Genomic DNA, 17,951 nt, shown 5'->3' with positions numbered 1-17,951 from the left:
TGAGCCTATTGCTGCCTTATTAATGATGGAAAAAAATCTTGTCTGTATCAGAACAGTTTACTTTTTCTACAAGTACCTTCAGGAGGACACAGAATGAAATAAACTCCTGGGCTGGTGGCAGGAAGCCAGATGGTATTATGTCCTACCACCTGCTCCTGCTATTGAAAGGCTGCTTCCTGCTGGCCTCCTCAGGATAATTGCTTCTCATATGCTCATAACTGAGAACAGGAAAGGAACCAAAGATTCAGGACAGCCCTGAAAACAACAGGATTTACTGCAAGCAGAAGTCCTTACTTATGGATTGGCCTGCTTAATAAATTTTCTTTTGTATTTAAAGATCAACAAGGGTCAAATGTCACAATTTCAGAAGCTGGAGAAATCACTCTGTGGTTTGCAATGCTTGTTGCTCTTACAGAAGACCTGAGTTTGATTTTCCGCACCCACATTGGCCAGCTCACATTTGCCCATGTCTCCAGTTTGAGGTTATCCTAATGCCCTCTTGTCTCTGCAGATACCAAACTCACATAAACTTTCACACAGAGACATATGCGCATGCACATAACTTAAAAAATAAAAAGAAGTATTTTTAAAAATTACAACTTCCTGGGTACCTTGTGGGATATGTACAGATGACTTGTTCTTCTAAGGAAAAGTCTTAGTCACTGGAGTCACGTAGCAGAGAGCTGTGTCATCACCTCTTTGAAACTGGATATTTGATTAAGAGGTCCAGGTGTGTTTCAGAGAGTTAAAATTGCTACATTCGAGGATATCATAAGAATACTTCAGCAGACAGAAGAACTTGGAGTTTAACTATAATTATTGCACACAATAGTCAGTTTGTCTACATCTGAAGCCCTCCTGAGAGGGTATAGGAAGAACTGGAACTTACTCAGCATACTCTGATGTCATTGATTTCACAGGAGAGGGGGCAAATATACAAACTCGTTGTTCTGTTTGAAACAGAACACAATTATAGGAATAAGGGATTAGGTGAGAAATGTAATTTTAACCCAATTGGAGTAAAAAAAAAATATATCCAGTGTAGGAAACTTTTTCTCACTTTGTTTAAGAAGAACCTGGAGGGGAATCAATTAGAGAAATAAAGTTTACACAATATATTGGATAAAGAAGGGGCAGTTGGAGGTTTACAGCAGCCATGACCATGAGATCCCACTCTAAACCAAAGACTTCAAAGCTTTGAAATAGCTTTTGAGTCAAATTTTAAGTCAACCTGGGACAAGGTTACCATTGCTATGACCCACAGCTTAAATACAAAGAGTGTAGTCAGACAACAACCATCCTTTTGAGCTTAAATCACAAGTTTTTTTTTTTTCAAAATTGAATTGTAGTTGCTTTACATCAATGAAGCATGACATGGAGCTGATCACTGCGTGAGTTAACTTGCTGTGTAACAAGTTTATTGACTTAGAACATCCTGTATGAGTTTTATCTCTTATAGGATATATACAAGCTTGGTGTTTGAGCAGGACTAAATTGAGCAGGTGTTTAGCAGATGACTGGTCAGGAATAATCTAAGAAACTTTCTTTCATCTTCATCTTCATGGGCTTTGTTACCTTGGTTGAAGGAGGGGGTAAAAGATGTAGGGGGACCCTTTCTCTCTGAATTTAGTTTCAGAACATCTGCAGCCATGACATGACTGGCTGGAGTGTCACATACATATAGATCTAATCACCAAATGAGATGCAGAGAAACTGAGCAGTACCAGTGTGAATGTATTAAGTTTGGAAAGTCTGTTAGCATAGTTAAAGCAGTGAGCCTGTAAATGTTTGTAAATTTGAGTCAGAAGCTAAATAAAGAGCTTTTGACCTCAGATATAATTGTTTGTAGCCAACAAGATATTTTATTTCTTCAAACCCTGGAATTTGATTGTGGAGCTATGGAGGAGAATCAGAAAGCTAAGGGACACTCATATTTTAAGGTATATTCTAGAAAGAGAAATGAGGAAGACCAAATAGAGCAGACAGGAAAAATGAGGTAAACACAGCTCTAGACTTGGCACAGAGAAGACTTGAAAGTTTCAAGGACCATGGCTAAAAATTTTATCATATAACAATAGGAAGACTGTTCATGTCATTTACCTCTTGAACAGCCTTGAGCAGAGTCCTCATCACTGTATCCCTTGGTTTCTTCATCTCAGGACAAATTGTACCTATGTTTTTTAAATGAATCATGCATATTATTTATTTTATTTAATTGATTTTATATGCCACATTTTAAAGAATATAAATAGCCCCATGGGGATATCTGACCTTAGAACAGTTCATTAACAATGTTATTGAATTAATATGGTATGAAAACTAGTGATCTGCATTGACAAATCATAAGATTGGATGAATTCCGCAAGTTCCCTTATTTATTTTATGTGTATGTATGTGTTCCTGTATATATATATATATATATATCTCACTTACAACCTGATGCCCCTTTAGTGCTAAAGAAGGCTTCAGATTCCCTAAAACTGTAGTTATAAGCAGTTATGAGCCACCATGTGGAAACTGGAAAATGAACCTGGGTCTAATGTGAGAGCAGCCAGTGCTCTTAATAACTAAATCGTCTCTTCACTACCCATAATTTCTCTTTTGATGTCTTGTTATTATTCGTATATAGTTTGCAATAATCACAGATAGTTATTTTTGTAAGGTATTATATCATATTCTGACCATTTAATTTTTTAGTATATGTAAGGAGTTATTAACTATAGAATAGGAGCTGGCATCAAAGTATGTTTTTATGAAGAATGGATAAGGAAAATGTGGTACACTTACACAATGGAGTACTACACAGCAGAAAAAATAGCATCATCTTGAATTTTGCAGGCAAATGGATGGAGCTATAAAACATCATATCGAGTGAGGTAACCCAGATGCAGAAAGACAATTAATAATGTACTCACTCATAAGTGGTTTTAAAATATAAAGCAAAGAAAACCAGCCTACAAATCAAAATCCCAGAGAACCTAGACAACAATGAGGACCCTAAGAGAGACATACATAGATAATCTACATGGGAAGTAGAAAAAGACAAAATCTCCTGAGTAAATTGGGAGCATAGGAACCTTGGGAGAGGATTGAATGGGAGGGGATAGGCAGGGAAAAGAGTAGAGAAAAACGTAGAGCTTAATAAAAATCAATAAAATTAAAAAAGAAATCATGTCTTTATAAGTTGAATTTTAATTCAATACAATTAAGACTACTTATTGGTGTATTATCTAAGGCTGGTTTTATAGTTGAAAAAGAGTTAGTAGTATGACAGAGGCCATATTGACCAGAAAGCCTAAATTAATTGCCTACCCCATCTCTCCTATGAGGGTGCTTTGTAAGGACGCAGGGATGTATAGAGTCTTGAAAGCATTGTAGGAATCAGTATAAAGGTAGAATATGGAGTTGATGAATATTTGAATGGAAGTTTATGCTTTTTTAGCTTACCCACCATCTCTTTTATACAACTGTTGCTCCTTTTTAAGCTAGCCAAGATTCTCAAATACAAAATCAATTGTGGCTACAGATGTAAAAACCATTACATTAAAGCAGTTAAGGTTTTCTTCTGTGGAGGACTTCCAAACAAATGGACAGTAAATTGTCAGTATCCTTGCTATGTAATTTGTCCTTTGTTCTTGTGCCATATGTTTTCCTGAAATGACTGCAGTACCTTTTACTGGTAGGTAAATGACGGAAAGCTCTCTATTACTTTACTATCCAGAACTCTGTCAAGATCATATTCACTCAGATATCATTTATTCCTTTCAAGCAAAAACCAAAGAATCCATAAAGGGCATAATTTATCCCTATAATACCAGAACTTGGTTACTTTGGGCTTTTCCCTGATGGATATGAGAACCAAGCATTCTTCAGAGCCATGGTGGGAACTGTTTTGATATATGGATCTTGTTACTATTAAGTGGAAAGGTGTCTGCTTCAAAAGTTGCATTCATTGTTTTTTAGAGAATCATGTATTGTTGAATATATTTCTCTGGGTTATGCATTTTTATGATTTAAGCCACTAAGATGCATGATAAAGACAATAGGAGTGTAACTTATTCTGTTATCATAATCTAAATCCATGTCAACAGAAACCAAACATTTGATGTTAAATAAGTGTTACATTATTATTTTAGGGACCTTTTTAAAATTTTTTGTATTGGCAACTACAAAATTAAAAATCAGACTGCTAATAAATTAGTTGCCCCTTCCCATAATATCTTCCCAACCTATTAGTCTGCATTAGGATATGAAATAAGTGAAGAAATGATTTTTTAATTGTTTTTATTGAGCAATATATTTTCCTCCGCTCCCCCCTCTACCTCTCCCCTCCCCTTCTACCCTCTCCCATGATCCCCATGCTCCCAATTTACTCAGGAGATCTTGTCTTTTTTCTGCTTTCTATGTAGATTAGATTGTCTTTTTCTGCTTAACATATAGATTAGACTCTCTTAGGGTCTCTTTATTGTGTAGGTTCTCTGGGATTATGAATTGTAGGCTGGTATTCTTTGCTTTATTTCTAAAAGCCACTTATGAGTGAGTACATATTTTATTTGTCTTTCTGTGTCTGGGTTACCTCATTCAATATGATGTTTTCTAGGTCCATCCATTTGCCCAGAAATTTGAAGATGTCATTATTTTTTTCCCACTGCATAATATGCCATTGAGTAAATGTACCCACATTTTCCTTATCCATTCTTAGGTCGAGAGGCATTTAGGTTGTTTCCAGGTTCTGACTATGACAAATAACACTGCTATGAACATAACTGAGCACATGCCTTTGTGGTGTACAATAGGTACTAGAAAGTTATCGTGACAGAAATATAAGAAAGACTTGGTAATGTGCTTATCCTACAGGTTCATGGAGTGTAGACTACAGGATCAAAAGGAGTCTGCACCCAATCTCACACCTCCAATCATGACCTTTCCTACTGTCATTGCAGATGAGAAAAGTTGAAACTGTATTTCAACTTATTTAGCTTCTTTCTACATTTCTTCTTTCGTCTTAAGCTTAAAAGCTTCCCTAAATCAAAATTAATGTGTTCTTTTTTTAAAAAAAAAAAGGGGGGGGGACTACTGATATTGTCATGCTAGATTTTGTCAATACTAAAAGCCCTTATATATTGGGAGTTTGTGTATGGCCAGGGTTTCAACTGAAGATAGAAGCAATGAATCTCCAAATGGAGGATACTAGGCATATGAAAGGAGAGGTATTACATATGCTTCTCTAAATCAGGCCTTGAGTTAAAATTTTCCCGAAGTGCTTTTAGGCAGTGTTTCCATGAAAAGAGTTGTGGGAGGCACAGGATTAGGACATAAAAAGGAAAGAAGCAGAGCAATATCAAAATATTGGGCAAAGATCCTTTCTTCTATCTCACAGGGAAACTGAAGAATGTTTGGTCATGTATTGTTTAAAAACAACCCTGGCTTGTGGAAGTTAAGATGAATTGTGGAAGCTATCCTACAGAAGATTCCAATAACTTAATAAACATTCTCAAAAAGACAAAGACTATTATCTTAGTTATTTCTATTACTGTGATAAGAATAATAACCAAAAGTCACCTGGTATGAAAAGAATTTATTTTAACTTATAAGTGTAGTCCAGCATGAATGGAATTTGGAGCAGGAACTCAGGGCATTAACCTGGAGACAGAAATTGAAGTAGGAGCAATGGAGGAGCACTGCTTACTGGCTTGCAGTCTAAACTTAAGTTCAGCGAGCTGGCTTATACTTCTCAGGACTGCCTGCACAGAACTGGCCATGTCCACAATGGTTGGGCCCTCCTACATCAATCGTTTATGAAAAAATGCCAGAGTTGCCTACTGGTCAATCTAATGAAAGCATTTTCTCTTCTTCATCACTCTACCTAGTGTCAATAGGACAAAAAAAAAAAAAAAAAAGCTAGCAAGGACAACTTATCTCTCGTCTCATCTGAGTCTGATGCCCTCCAGGTACGTACAAGTAACACTAATCAATACAACCTCTGTTTTTCCTTGTTCCTTCAGTTTATCTTATGGACCTAGTAATGGGAAATTAGTGCCTGTATATTTTGAGACTTATTCTGCAAGATAATTGAAGAGACTAAGTGTTCAACAATAATACATTTATCCATGAAATCACATATTACAATGGCAATTTTTTTTCTGCCTTAAGGAATACCAGGTTTTAGTAATAAAATAGAATTATTTATTTTTAAAACTAAAATGCCATAGTTCTAAGCAACAAATGAACTTAAACAAAATAGGAAAAGCATCTAAGCCTTATATCTAGCATCCAAGTACATAACATAATACGTTTATACCTCTAGGTCTCTAGTAAAAATAGAAGTTGCTGACATGCTTCAGAGTCGACTTTATTGGCCACCTCTTAACTCTAATGGAAAGAGCAAGCAAAGAAGGGAAATAAAAGAAGAAAATGGAGAAACAAAAGGCTGAAAGCTGCCTGGCAAATGAATAAATAATATCCTTGTGTACAGAAGAATGAAAAGTGAGATAGGGAGGGTAAAGAGATCAATAACAAGCGAATTTATGGAAAGCTGCCCTTGTACCAGTCAAGGAGAAAGACTGTGACCCTGAGTGCTGTGCTGAGCTTCCCGTCTTCCTCTTCTGTGGAAAATTCTTCATGTAAAGTAAAAATTACATGAAATTTACTTTAATTCTCTAACTAAAGCTTAGTTTTCTGGTTTATTATTTTTATTTTTTATTATTCATGGAATGTACTAATACATGGGGAAAACATTAAAGTTTAAATATCTCAGATAAAATGCAACACAAAAAACTGAAGCTCTAAATTTATTTAGCCAACACTCCTAAATTAGTGCCTCTCACCAATACTATGTATTCTCCCACTGGTATCACTTTATTATATTGCTTCTGAACTTTAAAGAATAGTTTTAGAGGCCTAGATTTACCTTTCAAATATATTATAGTTTTATACTTTTAAATTAAAAACAAATCATGTTAATTATGATATATTATTCAAATTTTTCCAAAGTTTTCTCAATGTATAAATCACTTACTATCTTAGTTGTTATTCCATTGTTGCCTGTAAGCTGAAGAACAGTTTCCATATAATAAGTAAGAGTCAAATCTAAATACTATAATAACCATTTGCGTACTGATAACATAGTTGTACCTTGTAACATTTTGCAAATAAGTTTTAAGAAAAATATTGTTTTCATTTAATACTAAATTAAGCACAATTACTCCATAATGGCAGGTTTGCACTTCTTGAGTACTCTTTGTGTGTCCCTTGACAACTTTTGGATATTATCTGCCTTTTATCACAACATGCAAACTGAATTTGGAGGGAAAAAAATACCATCGAAAACAGCGAAGCACAAAGCAATGTTAGAACTGTGGACTCTCTGGAAAGGTGGCTGTGGTGTTAACAGATGTTTGCTATGGCTATATTCCCCTGGGTTGCTAACTGCTACCACAGTTAGAAATTTGCAATGAACTTTTTCATTCTGTATTGTGTCTAAAAATTTTGTATATGTTACATACAAAACTTTATCTCATATAAAACCCTCATTTTTAATCATCCATAACATTGGCAAAGTACAGTTTATTAACCTATTTTCCTAACGGTGACCTTAGGTGTGACTTGTAACCCTTTACTACTTCATTCAAAATTGCAATGAAAATGCTATGCATTTCTTTGCTTACATGCATGAATTACAAAATATAGAAATTGTTTGGCCATTGTTTTAACTACTATTAACAGATTAACTTAGCCCTCTTCTAAAACACGGTTTCCTATAATCCTGTGAAACATGATTATTACTAGGTTATTTTAGCTAAGTCTCTTTGCTTTGTGATTATCCCCTTGGAAAAGAATTGTTGCCCTAAAAAAATAACTATCAGTCACATTGTAAGTAGATGAGATACACAAACCCTGAAAGGACAGAAAACAGGAACTGATAAGAAACTGTGAGGTGTGTTAGAACAATGAAGAAACTAGCTCATTTAGAATAAATAATTTATTTAGGGCACAGATGGTAAGTACCTTAAAGGCATTCCTTAAATATTTCCTATCCCTCTCCTTGGCAGTCATAGCCAATCCCCAAATGACTTTCATTCTCTTTGAGTCTTCATCCAGTACTAGCATCATCTTGAGAACACATGCAACTGAATCAGAGTGACTTTAGAGAAATGAGTTCAAATTCAGCAAAGGAAGGGTAAGAATTTCAAAGGATGCTAAAGCATGGAGAACCTGAAAATGTTATTTACATATCAGACTAGCAAAATGACCCGTGAATCTCTTCATGAAGCAATAATATGTGCAGGGCTCTGATTGCTCTTACCTCTTTTCCCCTGAGCATAATTTTAAATTAGCCTATCTATTTCTCTAAAAGTGATTTAATCACAGTGGATCTGTTTATTATTCACCTTCATGAAACCCACTGAAAGATGTAGCCCATCTAAAAAATTTTGCAAACTAAATAAAAACAATGGCAACAGCAAGAAATCTTTATAATTTCAACAGTGCGTCTGTGAGACCCATATTTATTATCTTTATAATAACTCTAAGCCCTTGAAATACCCCTAATGTTGATGCTAGGTCAATTTTCACTTTTATATTTGTGGAATTTGAGATGCAGAGAATATTGTTGCACAATGTTCTGTCGATGCTAAATGAATAGATTAGTTATCTCTCTGATTTTTTTTATTAAATATTGGTATGGTTTTCTAAAACAACCTGACATAATTTTGGCTAAAAGAAAAGAACTTGCTCTTTGGGAAAAGCTCACCTATGCATGGTTTCTTGGTGAATTTTTCCTTAATAATGAAGCAGTTAAAAGTCTTCTTACTGTTTGTGAAGATTTCACAGATTGGACATATTAGATTAGAAACTTGATTTGGCCACTCAGTTTTTCAGTTTCTGAGAAAATAAACAGTATTCATCAAAGAAAATATTGCATTGTCATTCAAACTGATCAGTGGGCGGCTGTATAGCTGGGATGCTAAAGACCCTCTCTCTGGAATTCCATTATGGTTTTGCTAGGTAGCCCTAAGCAAATCTTTTCATATTAAAAGCCACAGACTTTTGTTCAGCAAATGAGCAGTTGTAAGAATGACATAAACTGGGGCTGGAGAGATGGCTCAGTGGTTAAGAGCATTGCCTGCTCTTCCAAAGGTCCTGAGTTCAATTCCCAGCAACCACATGGTGGCTCACAACCATCTGTAATGAGGTCTGGTGCCCTCTTCTGGCCTGCAGACATACACACAGACAGAATATTGTATGCATAATAAATAAATATTTAAAAAAAAAAGAATGACATAAACTACCCTGTTTAAGAAGAAACTGTAGTGCCATTTCATTTGTATTTTGAAAAAAAAATAAAATAAAAAAAAAGCTTGTCTGAGGATCAAAAAGACTGGCCAGCCTTACAGACAAGGCCACAATGACACACACCTTTAATCCTAGTAGCCACACTAGTTTGCCATAGAAACCAGGTGGTAGTTGTGCATACTCTTATAAAACAGGAGGAAACAGGTCTCACTCACTGTCTCATTCTGCGATTCCTGGAGGAAGGATCACCATTTTAGACTGAGATAGAGGTAAGAGCCAGTGACTGGCTGTTTTGCTTTTCTGACCTTCATACTAAACTCCAGTTTCTTTCTCTGAGTTTTTATTAATCATCCTTTATTTGGTGCCTAACTTTTGGGGCATGAATTTACAAAAGAGTCATCCATGTTAGGCTTTCTAGACACCAGCCCGGGCCAGAGTGGGGATTGGAATTTCAGCTCTAAGAACTGGAACTTAGATTCAGAGTTCTATTATACACTGGTTGGCCTATTAGCTCAGGCTTTTATTAACTAGCTTCTATAACTTAAATTAACCCAGAATTCTTACCTATGTTTAAGCATGTTGCTTGGTAACTTACTCAGTGAGACATTCTCATCTTACTTTTTGGTTGGTGACTGCAGACTGAGCCTACCCTCTTCAGAAATCTTCCTGGTTCAGTCACCCTGCTTATACTTTCTGCCTGACAACTGGCAAATTAGCATTTCATTAAACCAATACAAGTGAAAAAATTTTACAAGGTACAAGAACAATATCCCACAGCAAGAAAATTTTGAAGGGCATCTTGTAGTCAGTAAACAATGAATGATTGATTACTTTTATTTCATTTTATGAGCATGAACTTACATTAAACAATAAGTATAATGAAGAGTCTTGAGTTTTATAGGAAGACAGACAAAGCAATGGAGAACCCTATAGAAATAAAATCTCAGACAGAGTGTATAGCTAGTTAAAGTCTTTATTCCAGCCAGTTGCAACCATGTTCAGATATTCATGACCCAGATGTCGACCTAAGTATTTAGAAAAAGGGGCTTTTAAAGGCAAAATTCACATTCTGGTATGTTGCTTAGCAGATAGAGGAGAGGTTTTTGAACAATCAAGCAATTTAACAGATACTAAGACAAGCAAGTAGCTGAAGGGAAAGGTTTGCACAAGCAGGTGGTTAAATAGAGCTAAGATAAGGTAGCAGGGACATCTTGACCTTGGGTTCCGAGAGTAGAATTGGGTAGCTTTCCACCAGATTCTTCAAGAGAATGGCATAAATGGATTCAGCAAGAATGCACAAATACAAGATGCACTTCAAAAAAAGAAGTTAGAGTGAAGTGCAAAAACTCTGCTCTTTTCCGTTCTAGCATGGAGCAGGCAGGTGCACATAAAATAGACTCTCCTGAATTCATAATGTTGTTGACACAGAAACACAGCTCTCACCACAAAGGGGATAAGAGATAGTTTGTTTTGGAACCAAATATGAATGACCATGAAAGAAAAACTCAGGTTTACTCAAATCATATATTCCAACAACAAAGCAATTTTATTAAGTACTTATAATAACAGAGCAGAGAAAGTCGTAAGTCAAAACACTTTGCAATACATTGATGGAACCATCAGAGAGGTTGGCTTACAGCAAAACAGAGAGAAGAGCTGCACCACCCCTTAGATGCTGCCTGACGACATTCTTTGCCCCTTCACTGGTGGACAGTAGGGTTTTGCTAACCTAAAGCTTTCATAAGGTTTTTTACCTAAAAATCGCAGGATGTTAGATCCAATAAATAAATGGAAATGAAATGACCATTTTGAAGGCTAAAGATGGCCTTTGGTAAATTTTAATTAGCCTCTGGACCTGGAAGGTTCCTAACTCTCCAATATGCTATCTGATGCCATTCTTAGCTGTTGAATTGGTGAAACCTAGTTGTCTGCTTCGTTACTAGATTGTAAAAGCTTTCTATTTTATCTGTTACTCAAAAAATCTTAATTTAGTTACAGTAGTGGGCAAGGAATGACTGTTCTTGAAGTCTAGAACTAGCCCCATATGAGACATTTAGCCTCTGGACATGTAACGTTCCAGTCTATCCACCCAGTTTCAGTTTCTTTTCAGGAGTTTTCATTCACACTAACTATCTCTGTTTTGTTTTTGTTTTCTCCCCAGCACTGGCTAGAACCTAACAAATCCATCTTCAAGCAAATGAAATGTAAGTGTCAAGCTATGGTTTTACTTCTGCGACAAATTATTCAAAAATAAATTTTGTTTCCTAGAAAAATGAATTGTCTCTGGAGATGAGGACAGACTGAAAGATACATGGGTGGATAGCAGCTCCTTTCTGTTTAAGAGTTGGGAATCTCCTCCCCTTTTTCTATAACCTTGGCTTCCCCCTCCGTCATCAGTTCAGTTGTCTGCAGTGCCTCTTCTTCTTTCTACGCTGTTTGCTCTCATATTTCTTGTTGGAACAGGAGCTTTGAAATTGTATGGTTAAATATTCATTAACCACAAATGGTTGCCTCTGCATTATAAGGGTTGGTAGTACAGTTTAAGGTGTGGTATATAGTCTCAAGTGGGGACCTGAGAAGTGGATTTGTTTGGTAACTGAATTTATAGTGACAGATTTACTGGATAGTATTGTTTTTTTCTCCTCACCCCCCCAAAAAAGTAAAGTAAAAATCTTTTCTTATCTGGTAATAACTTTAAAAGTCTGGTGTTCTCTCTAGAATTCCTCATTATTCACTATAGACACTGTAAGGAGGGAGTTGATTTTTCCAGTGACATGACTCTTTATCTGAATCAGCTCTTCCAGAATATATCCAAAGTGCTTTTGCATATTACTTCATTAAGAATATCTAAGAACATCTAATAGATACCCCAAATCCCATTGCCTTCTCTTGAAATAGCCACCCTATGCTGGCTATTTTCTTCTTCTTCTTCTTCTTCTTCTTCTTCTTCTTCTTCTTCTTCTTCTTCTTCTTCTTCTTCTTCTTCTTCTTCTTCTTCTTCTTCTTCTTCCTCCTCCTCCTCCTCCTCCTCCTCCTCCTCCTCCTTCTTCTTCCTCTCTCTCTCTCTCTCTCTCTCTCTCTCTCTCTCTCTCTCTCTCTCTCTCTTGCCTCATCTGCTTAATACAAGCTAGGATTATCGTGAAAAGGGGAACTGAAATTCGGGAAAATATCAATTATCAGATTGGGCTATGAGAAAATCTGTGGGATATTTTCTTGGTGAATGATTGATGAGAGAGAACCCAGCCTACCACATAGGGTACCACCCTTGGCATGTGGTCATTAGTTGTATAAGAAAGTAAATCAAACATGCTATAAAGAACAAACAAACAAATAAGGTACCTTCATGGCTTCCACTTCAGTCCCTGTCTTGAGTTCCTGCCCTGACTTCTCTTCAAGATGAAGTATAAACTGTAAGCTAAAATAAACTCAGTATTCCCCAAGTTGCTTTTGATCATGGTGTTATTTCATGGTAATAGAAACTTAACTAAACCAAAAATCAGTACAAGGATGACAAGATATTTCTTTGAAGACTTTGCCATGTTATTTTGGGTATGACTGCAGAAGTGTTTAGAAATGTGGGCCACTGAGAACTTAGTAGACTGCTATAGGAACTTAGAAGATAATGCTGAGAGCAACGAAAATGATGGAAGCCTGGATTCTGAGGTTTCTGAAGGAAGTTTGTGAGTCCCCCCAAAGACTCTATAATACTATTTGTGTGATAGTTTGGGGGAAGAATCAGTGGTTCTGCTCAGGTAGGACAGAAAAATCAGTAGTGTTTAAAAAATTAGGATTACTGTTGTGAAATATTTGCTTTACGGGGACACTGGAAACTAGTTAGATGGGACTGAAAAATTAGCTATGATTAAGAAGAGACAAGAAACATTGAGATAAAACCGGAGTATTTCCTCAGGATCAGCACACAGACTTATGTTTCAGATGGACCCAAGATGGTTGCATCTCATGCTGGCAGGTGAGCTTGGTAATGTGTAAGTCTCCTTTGTTTTACTGGTTTTGATGACTTGGGAGCTGCCTGACTGAAGGGAAATCATGGAGCAGAGCTGAGACTTGGTAGCCAGAGAGGCTACTGGTGAAGGTACAGCTATAGTTGCCACGGAGACTTCAGGAACAAAGAAATCATAGAGAAAGGCTTAAGCATGACACTATGAGAGAACAAAAGAGGTTATTGGTAAATGTATTTGCAATGGAAACACAAGTTAATTTGGTCATGGAAGGGAATGGAGGCTTGGAAGCGTTTGGCAGGCCAGAATCTGTGACAGGGAGCCAGGAGGACAGTGGTGAAGGTACAGCTTATGGAGACCCCCAGAATATTAATGATACCAAACTATTGGAAGCCCACTAAGGACAGCAGCAGGGGTGGAGTGGAGACAGCCTGATCCTATGAGACAAACTATGTGCGCCATGAAAGCCAGAGCCAGACAAGTAGAGCTGTTCAATCCTTTTAAAGCCCCAAAGCTTGTGTAAAACTGCTAGATGATTATTTTGCTTTTATTTGATGGGAATTGTGCTCTCGTTCTTCCTGATTAAAACACAAAGTATAAAATTCATTTTTCTTTATTTTGTAGGATAGATACTACAATTGAGACACTAGAATTTTAAATAAAGAATAGTTTAGAGACTAGAATTTTAAAGTATTTGAATTTTTATTATTATTATTATTATCATTATTTAATTAAAATTTTACGTACCAATCAGAATTACCACTTCCTCCCCTCCTTCTGCTCCCTCCACTTTTTCCCCACCATGGCCCCCATCCACTCCTTAGACAGAGGGTGAAGCTTCCCATGGGGAGGCAAAAAAGTCTAGCACATTGCTTTGAGGCAGGATCAAGGCCCTATATCTATATCTAGGTTGAACAAGGTATCCCTCCAAAGAGAATGGGCTCTAAAAAACTATTCAAGTAGTAGGGATAAATCCTGGTCTCACTGCCAGTGGGCCCCACAGACTGTCCCAGGCATATAACTGTCACCCACATTCAGAGGGCCTAGTTTGGTCCTTTGCTGGTTCCCCCACTGTCAGTCCTGAATCAGTGAGAACCCATTAACTCAGGTAAGCTGTTTCAATGGGTATTCCTTATCATGGTCTTGACCCCTTTGCTTATGTTATCTCTTCTCCCTCTCTTTGACTGGACTTTGGGAGCTCAGCCCAGTGCTTCACTGTGGATGTCTACATCTGCTTCCATCAGTTGCGGATGAATGTTCTATGATGACACTTAAAGTATTCATCAATTTGATTGTAGGTGAAGGCCTGTTCAGGCACCTTCTCCCCTATTGCTTAAGGTCTTAGCTGGGGTCATCCTTTTGGATTCCTGAGAATTTACCTGGTGCCAGGTATCTTCCTAACCCCATAATGGCTCCCTCAATCAAGATATCTCTTTCCTTGCTCTACCTCTCTTCCCTTCCCCATCTTGACCATCCCATTCCGTCATGTTCTCCTCTCCCTCCTCATCTCCCTTCCTCAGTCCCTTCTGCCCTCCCTTCTCCCCCAACTCCCATGCTCCCAATTTCCTCAGGAGATCTTGTCTATTTCTTCTTCCCAGGGGGATCCATGTGTTTCTCTTAGGGTTCTCCTTGTTACCTAGCTTCTCTGGGGTCATGGACTATAGGCTGGCCATCCTTTATATCTATCTAATATCCACTTATGGGTGAGTACATACCATGTTTGTCTTTCTGGGTCTGAATTACCTCACTGAGGATGTTTTTTTTTTTCTAATCCCATCTACTCGCATGCAAATTTCAAGATGTTATTTTTTTTTACCACTGAGTAGTATCCATTATGAAAATGTACCACATTTACTTTATTCATTCTTTGGTTGAGGGGCATCGAGGTTGTTTCCAGGTTTTGGTTATTACAAATAATTCTGCTATGAACATAATCAAGCAAATGTTCTTATAGTATGATTGAACATCCTTTGGATATATGACCAAGAGGGGTATTGCTGGGTCTTGAGGTAGGTCAATTCCCAATTATCTGAGAAACTGCTTGGCATCCTCTCCAGCATGAGCTATCATTGGTGTTTTGATCTTAGCCATTCTAACTTGTGAGATAATTCTGGATCTCAAAACCCATTGGATTTGCATTTCCCTGAAGACTAAGGATGTTGAGCATGTTAAGTGTCTTTTGGCCATTTGAGATTCTTCTGTTGAGAATTCTTTGTTTAGATCTGTACCCCATTTTTAGTTGGATTATTTGGTATTTTGATGTCTAGTTTCTTGAGTCCCTTATATATTTTGGATATCAGTCCTGTTCCAGGTGGTGAAAATCTTTTCCCATTTAGTAGGCTGCTGTTTTGTCTTATTGAGTGTGTCCTTTGCCTTCCAAAAGCCTCTCAGTTTCAGAAAGTACCATTTATTTATTGTTGCTCACAGTGTCTGTGCTACTGGTGCTATATTTAGGAAACGGTCTCCTGTGCCCATGCATTCAAGGCTGTTTACCACTTTCACTTTTGTGAAGTTCAGTGTGGCTAGATTTATATTGAGGTCTTTGATCTAATTGGACTTGTGTTTTGTGCATGGGGATAGATATAGATCTATTTTCAGTCTTCTACCCAAACCACACAAAGACTCAACTAAGAAAAAGAATTACAAAGCAATCTCCCTCATGAACATTTGATGCAAGAATACTCAGTAAAATACTGGCAATCCAAATTCCAGAACATATCAAAATATCATATACCATGCTCAAGTTGGCTTTATCCCAGAGATGCATAGACGGTTCAACATACAAAAATCTATCAATGTAATCCACTATATAAATAAACTGGGAAAAATATGATGATCTCACTAGATGCTGAAAAAGTATTCAACAGAATTCAATACCGCTTCATGATAAAGGTCTTGGAGAGATCAGGGGTACAGGAACTTATCTAAACATAATTAAAGCAATATACAGCAATCTGACAACCAACATCAGATTAAATGGAAAGAAATTTGTTGGAGGAAGGTCATTGGTTAATTAATAAAGAAACTGCTTGGCCTCATAGGTTAGAACATAGGTGGGTGGAGTAAACAGAACAGAATGCTGGAAGGAAGAGGAAGTGAGCTCAGATGCAGGGCAGCTCCTCTCAGAGCCAGATGTGATTCAGCCAGCCTCCAGGTCAGACATGCTGAATCTTTCCCGGTAAGGCACCTAGTGGTGCTAAGCAGATTATTAGAAATGGGCTAAATTAATACATGAGAATTAGCCTAGAAGAGGCTAGATATAATGGGCCAGGCAGTGTTTAAAAGAATACAGTTTTTGTGTTGTTATTTCAGGGTATAAGCTAGCCAGGCGGCCAGGAGCTGGGTGGCAGGAACACAGCCCACAGCTCCTTCAACAGAAATTCAAAGCTATTCCACTAAAATCTGTAACAAGACAAGGCTGTCCACTCTCTCCATATTTATTCAATATAGTACTTAAAGTTCTGGTTAGAGTAATAAGACAACAAAAGGATATCAAGAAGATACAAATTAGAAAGGAAGAAGACAAACTTTTTCTATGTGCATACGATATGATAGTACACATAAGTGACCACGAAAATTCTATGAGGGAACTCTTATAGCTAGCTAATAAACACCTTCAGTAATGTGGCAGAATACAAGATCAACTCAAAAAAAATCATTAGCTTTCCTATATTCAAATGATAAACAGGCTGAGAAAGAAATCAGAGAAACATTACCATTTACAATAGCCACAAATAACATAAAATATTTTGGAGTAACAGTAACCATAAAAGGGAAAGACCTATATGACAAGAATTTCAAGTCTTGGAAGAAAGAAATTGAAGACGATATCAGAAAATGGAAATATTTCCCATATTCTTAGAAAGGTATGATTAACATAATAAAATAACCAAAAGCAATCTACAGATTCAATGCAACTCCCATCAATGTCCTAACACAATTCCTCACAGTCCTCAAAAAAATAATACTCAACTTCATATGAAAAAAACAAAAGGCCCAAGATAGCCCAAACAATCCTGTAAAATGAAGGAACTTCTGGAGGTATCACCATCCCTGACATCAAGCTCTATTATAGACTAATGAAAACAGCTTAGTATTAACATAAAAATAGACAGGAAGACACATGGAATCAAATCAAAGACCCTATTATTATTCCACACACCTATGAACACCTGATTTTTGACAAAGAAAGTAAAATTATACTATGGAAAAAAGAAAGCATCTTCAGCAAATGATGTTGGAATAACTGCATGTCAACAAGTATTTGAATTTTAAAGAAGACTATAATAGAACTTCTAAATTATATTATGATTTGTGTTATGATAATAACATAAAATCTTGGAAAAACAAGAAATTTAAGGTTATAGTTTAATAATGACATACTTGTGTGTCAAGATAAGTCAGGTTTTTTTTTTTTTTTTTGTCAACTTGACATGGGCTATGGTCATCTGAGAAGAAACTGAAAATGCCTCTAATAAGTTGGTCTGTAGTTAAGTCTACAGGGCAATTCCCTTCATTTTGATTCGTGGGGGAGGGCCATTCATGAAGAACATGCCAATAAGAATCATTCTTTCAGGGCTTCTGCCTTAGTTTCTTCCTCTAGGCTCCTTCTTTGAGTTTCTGGTGTGACCTCCCTCCCTGGTGAAATGTGGTCCAGAACTGTAGGGTGAAGTAATCCTTGCTTCCCGAGTTGGTTTT

General features: G+C 36.9%; 1 protein-coding gene across 2 annotated transcripts in view; it reads left to right on the top strand.

Annotated features, from left to right (window-relative positions):
• Frmd3 (FERM domain containing 3) overlaps nucleotides 1-17,951 on the top strand; it is a 194,495-nt gene that overhangs the window by 66,175 nt on the left and 110,369 nt on the right. For both annotated transcript variants that reach the window (XM_057785155.1, XM_057785154.1), the window contains exon 3: nucleotides 11,456-11,498. In XM_057785155.1, coding sequence (XP_057641138.1) covers nucleotides 11,456-11,498 — 43 coding nt within the window. The remainder of the gene's footprint in view (nucleotides 1-11,455; nucleotides 11,499-17,951) is intronic.

The sequence above is a fragment of the Chionomys nivalis genome, chromosome 11 (assembly GCF_950005125.1).
Source record: "Chionomys nivalis chromosome 11, mChiNiv1.1, whole genome shotgun sequence".
NCBI lineage: Eukaryota > Metazoa > Chordata > Mammalia > Rodentia > Cricetidae > Chionomys > Chionomys nivalis.
The sequence above is the reverse complement of the archived record's forward strand: the minus strand, read 5'-3'. Positions and strand labels throughout refer to the sequence as shown.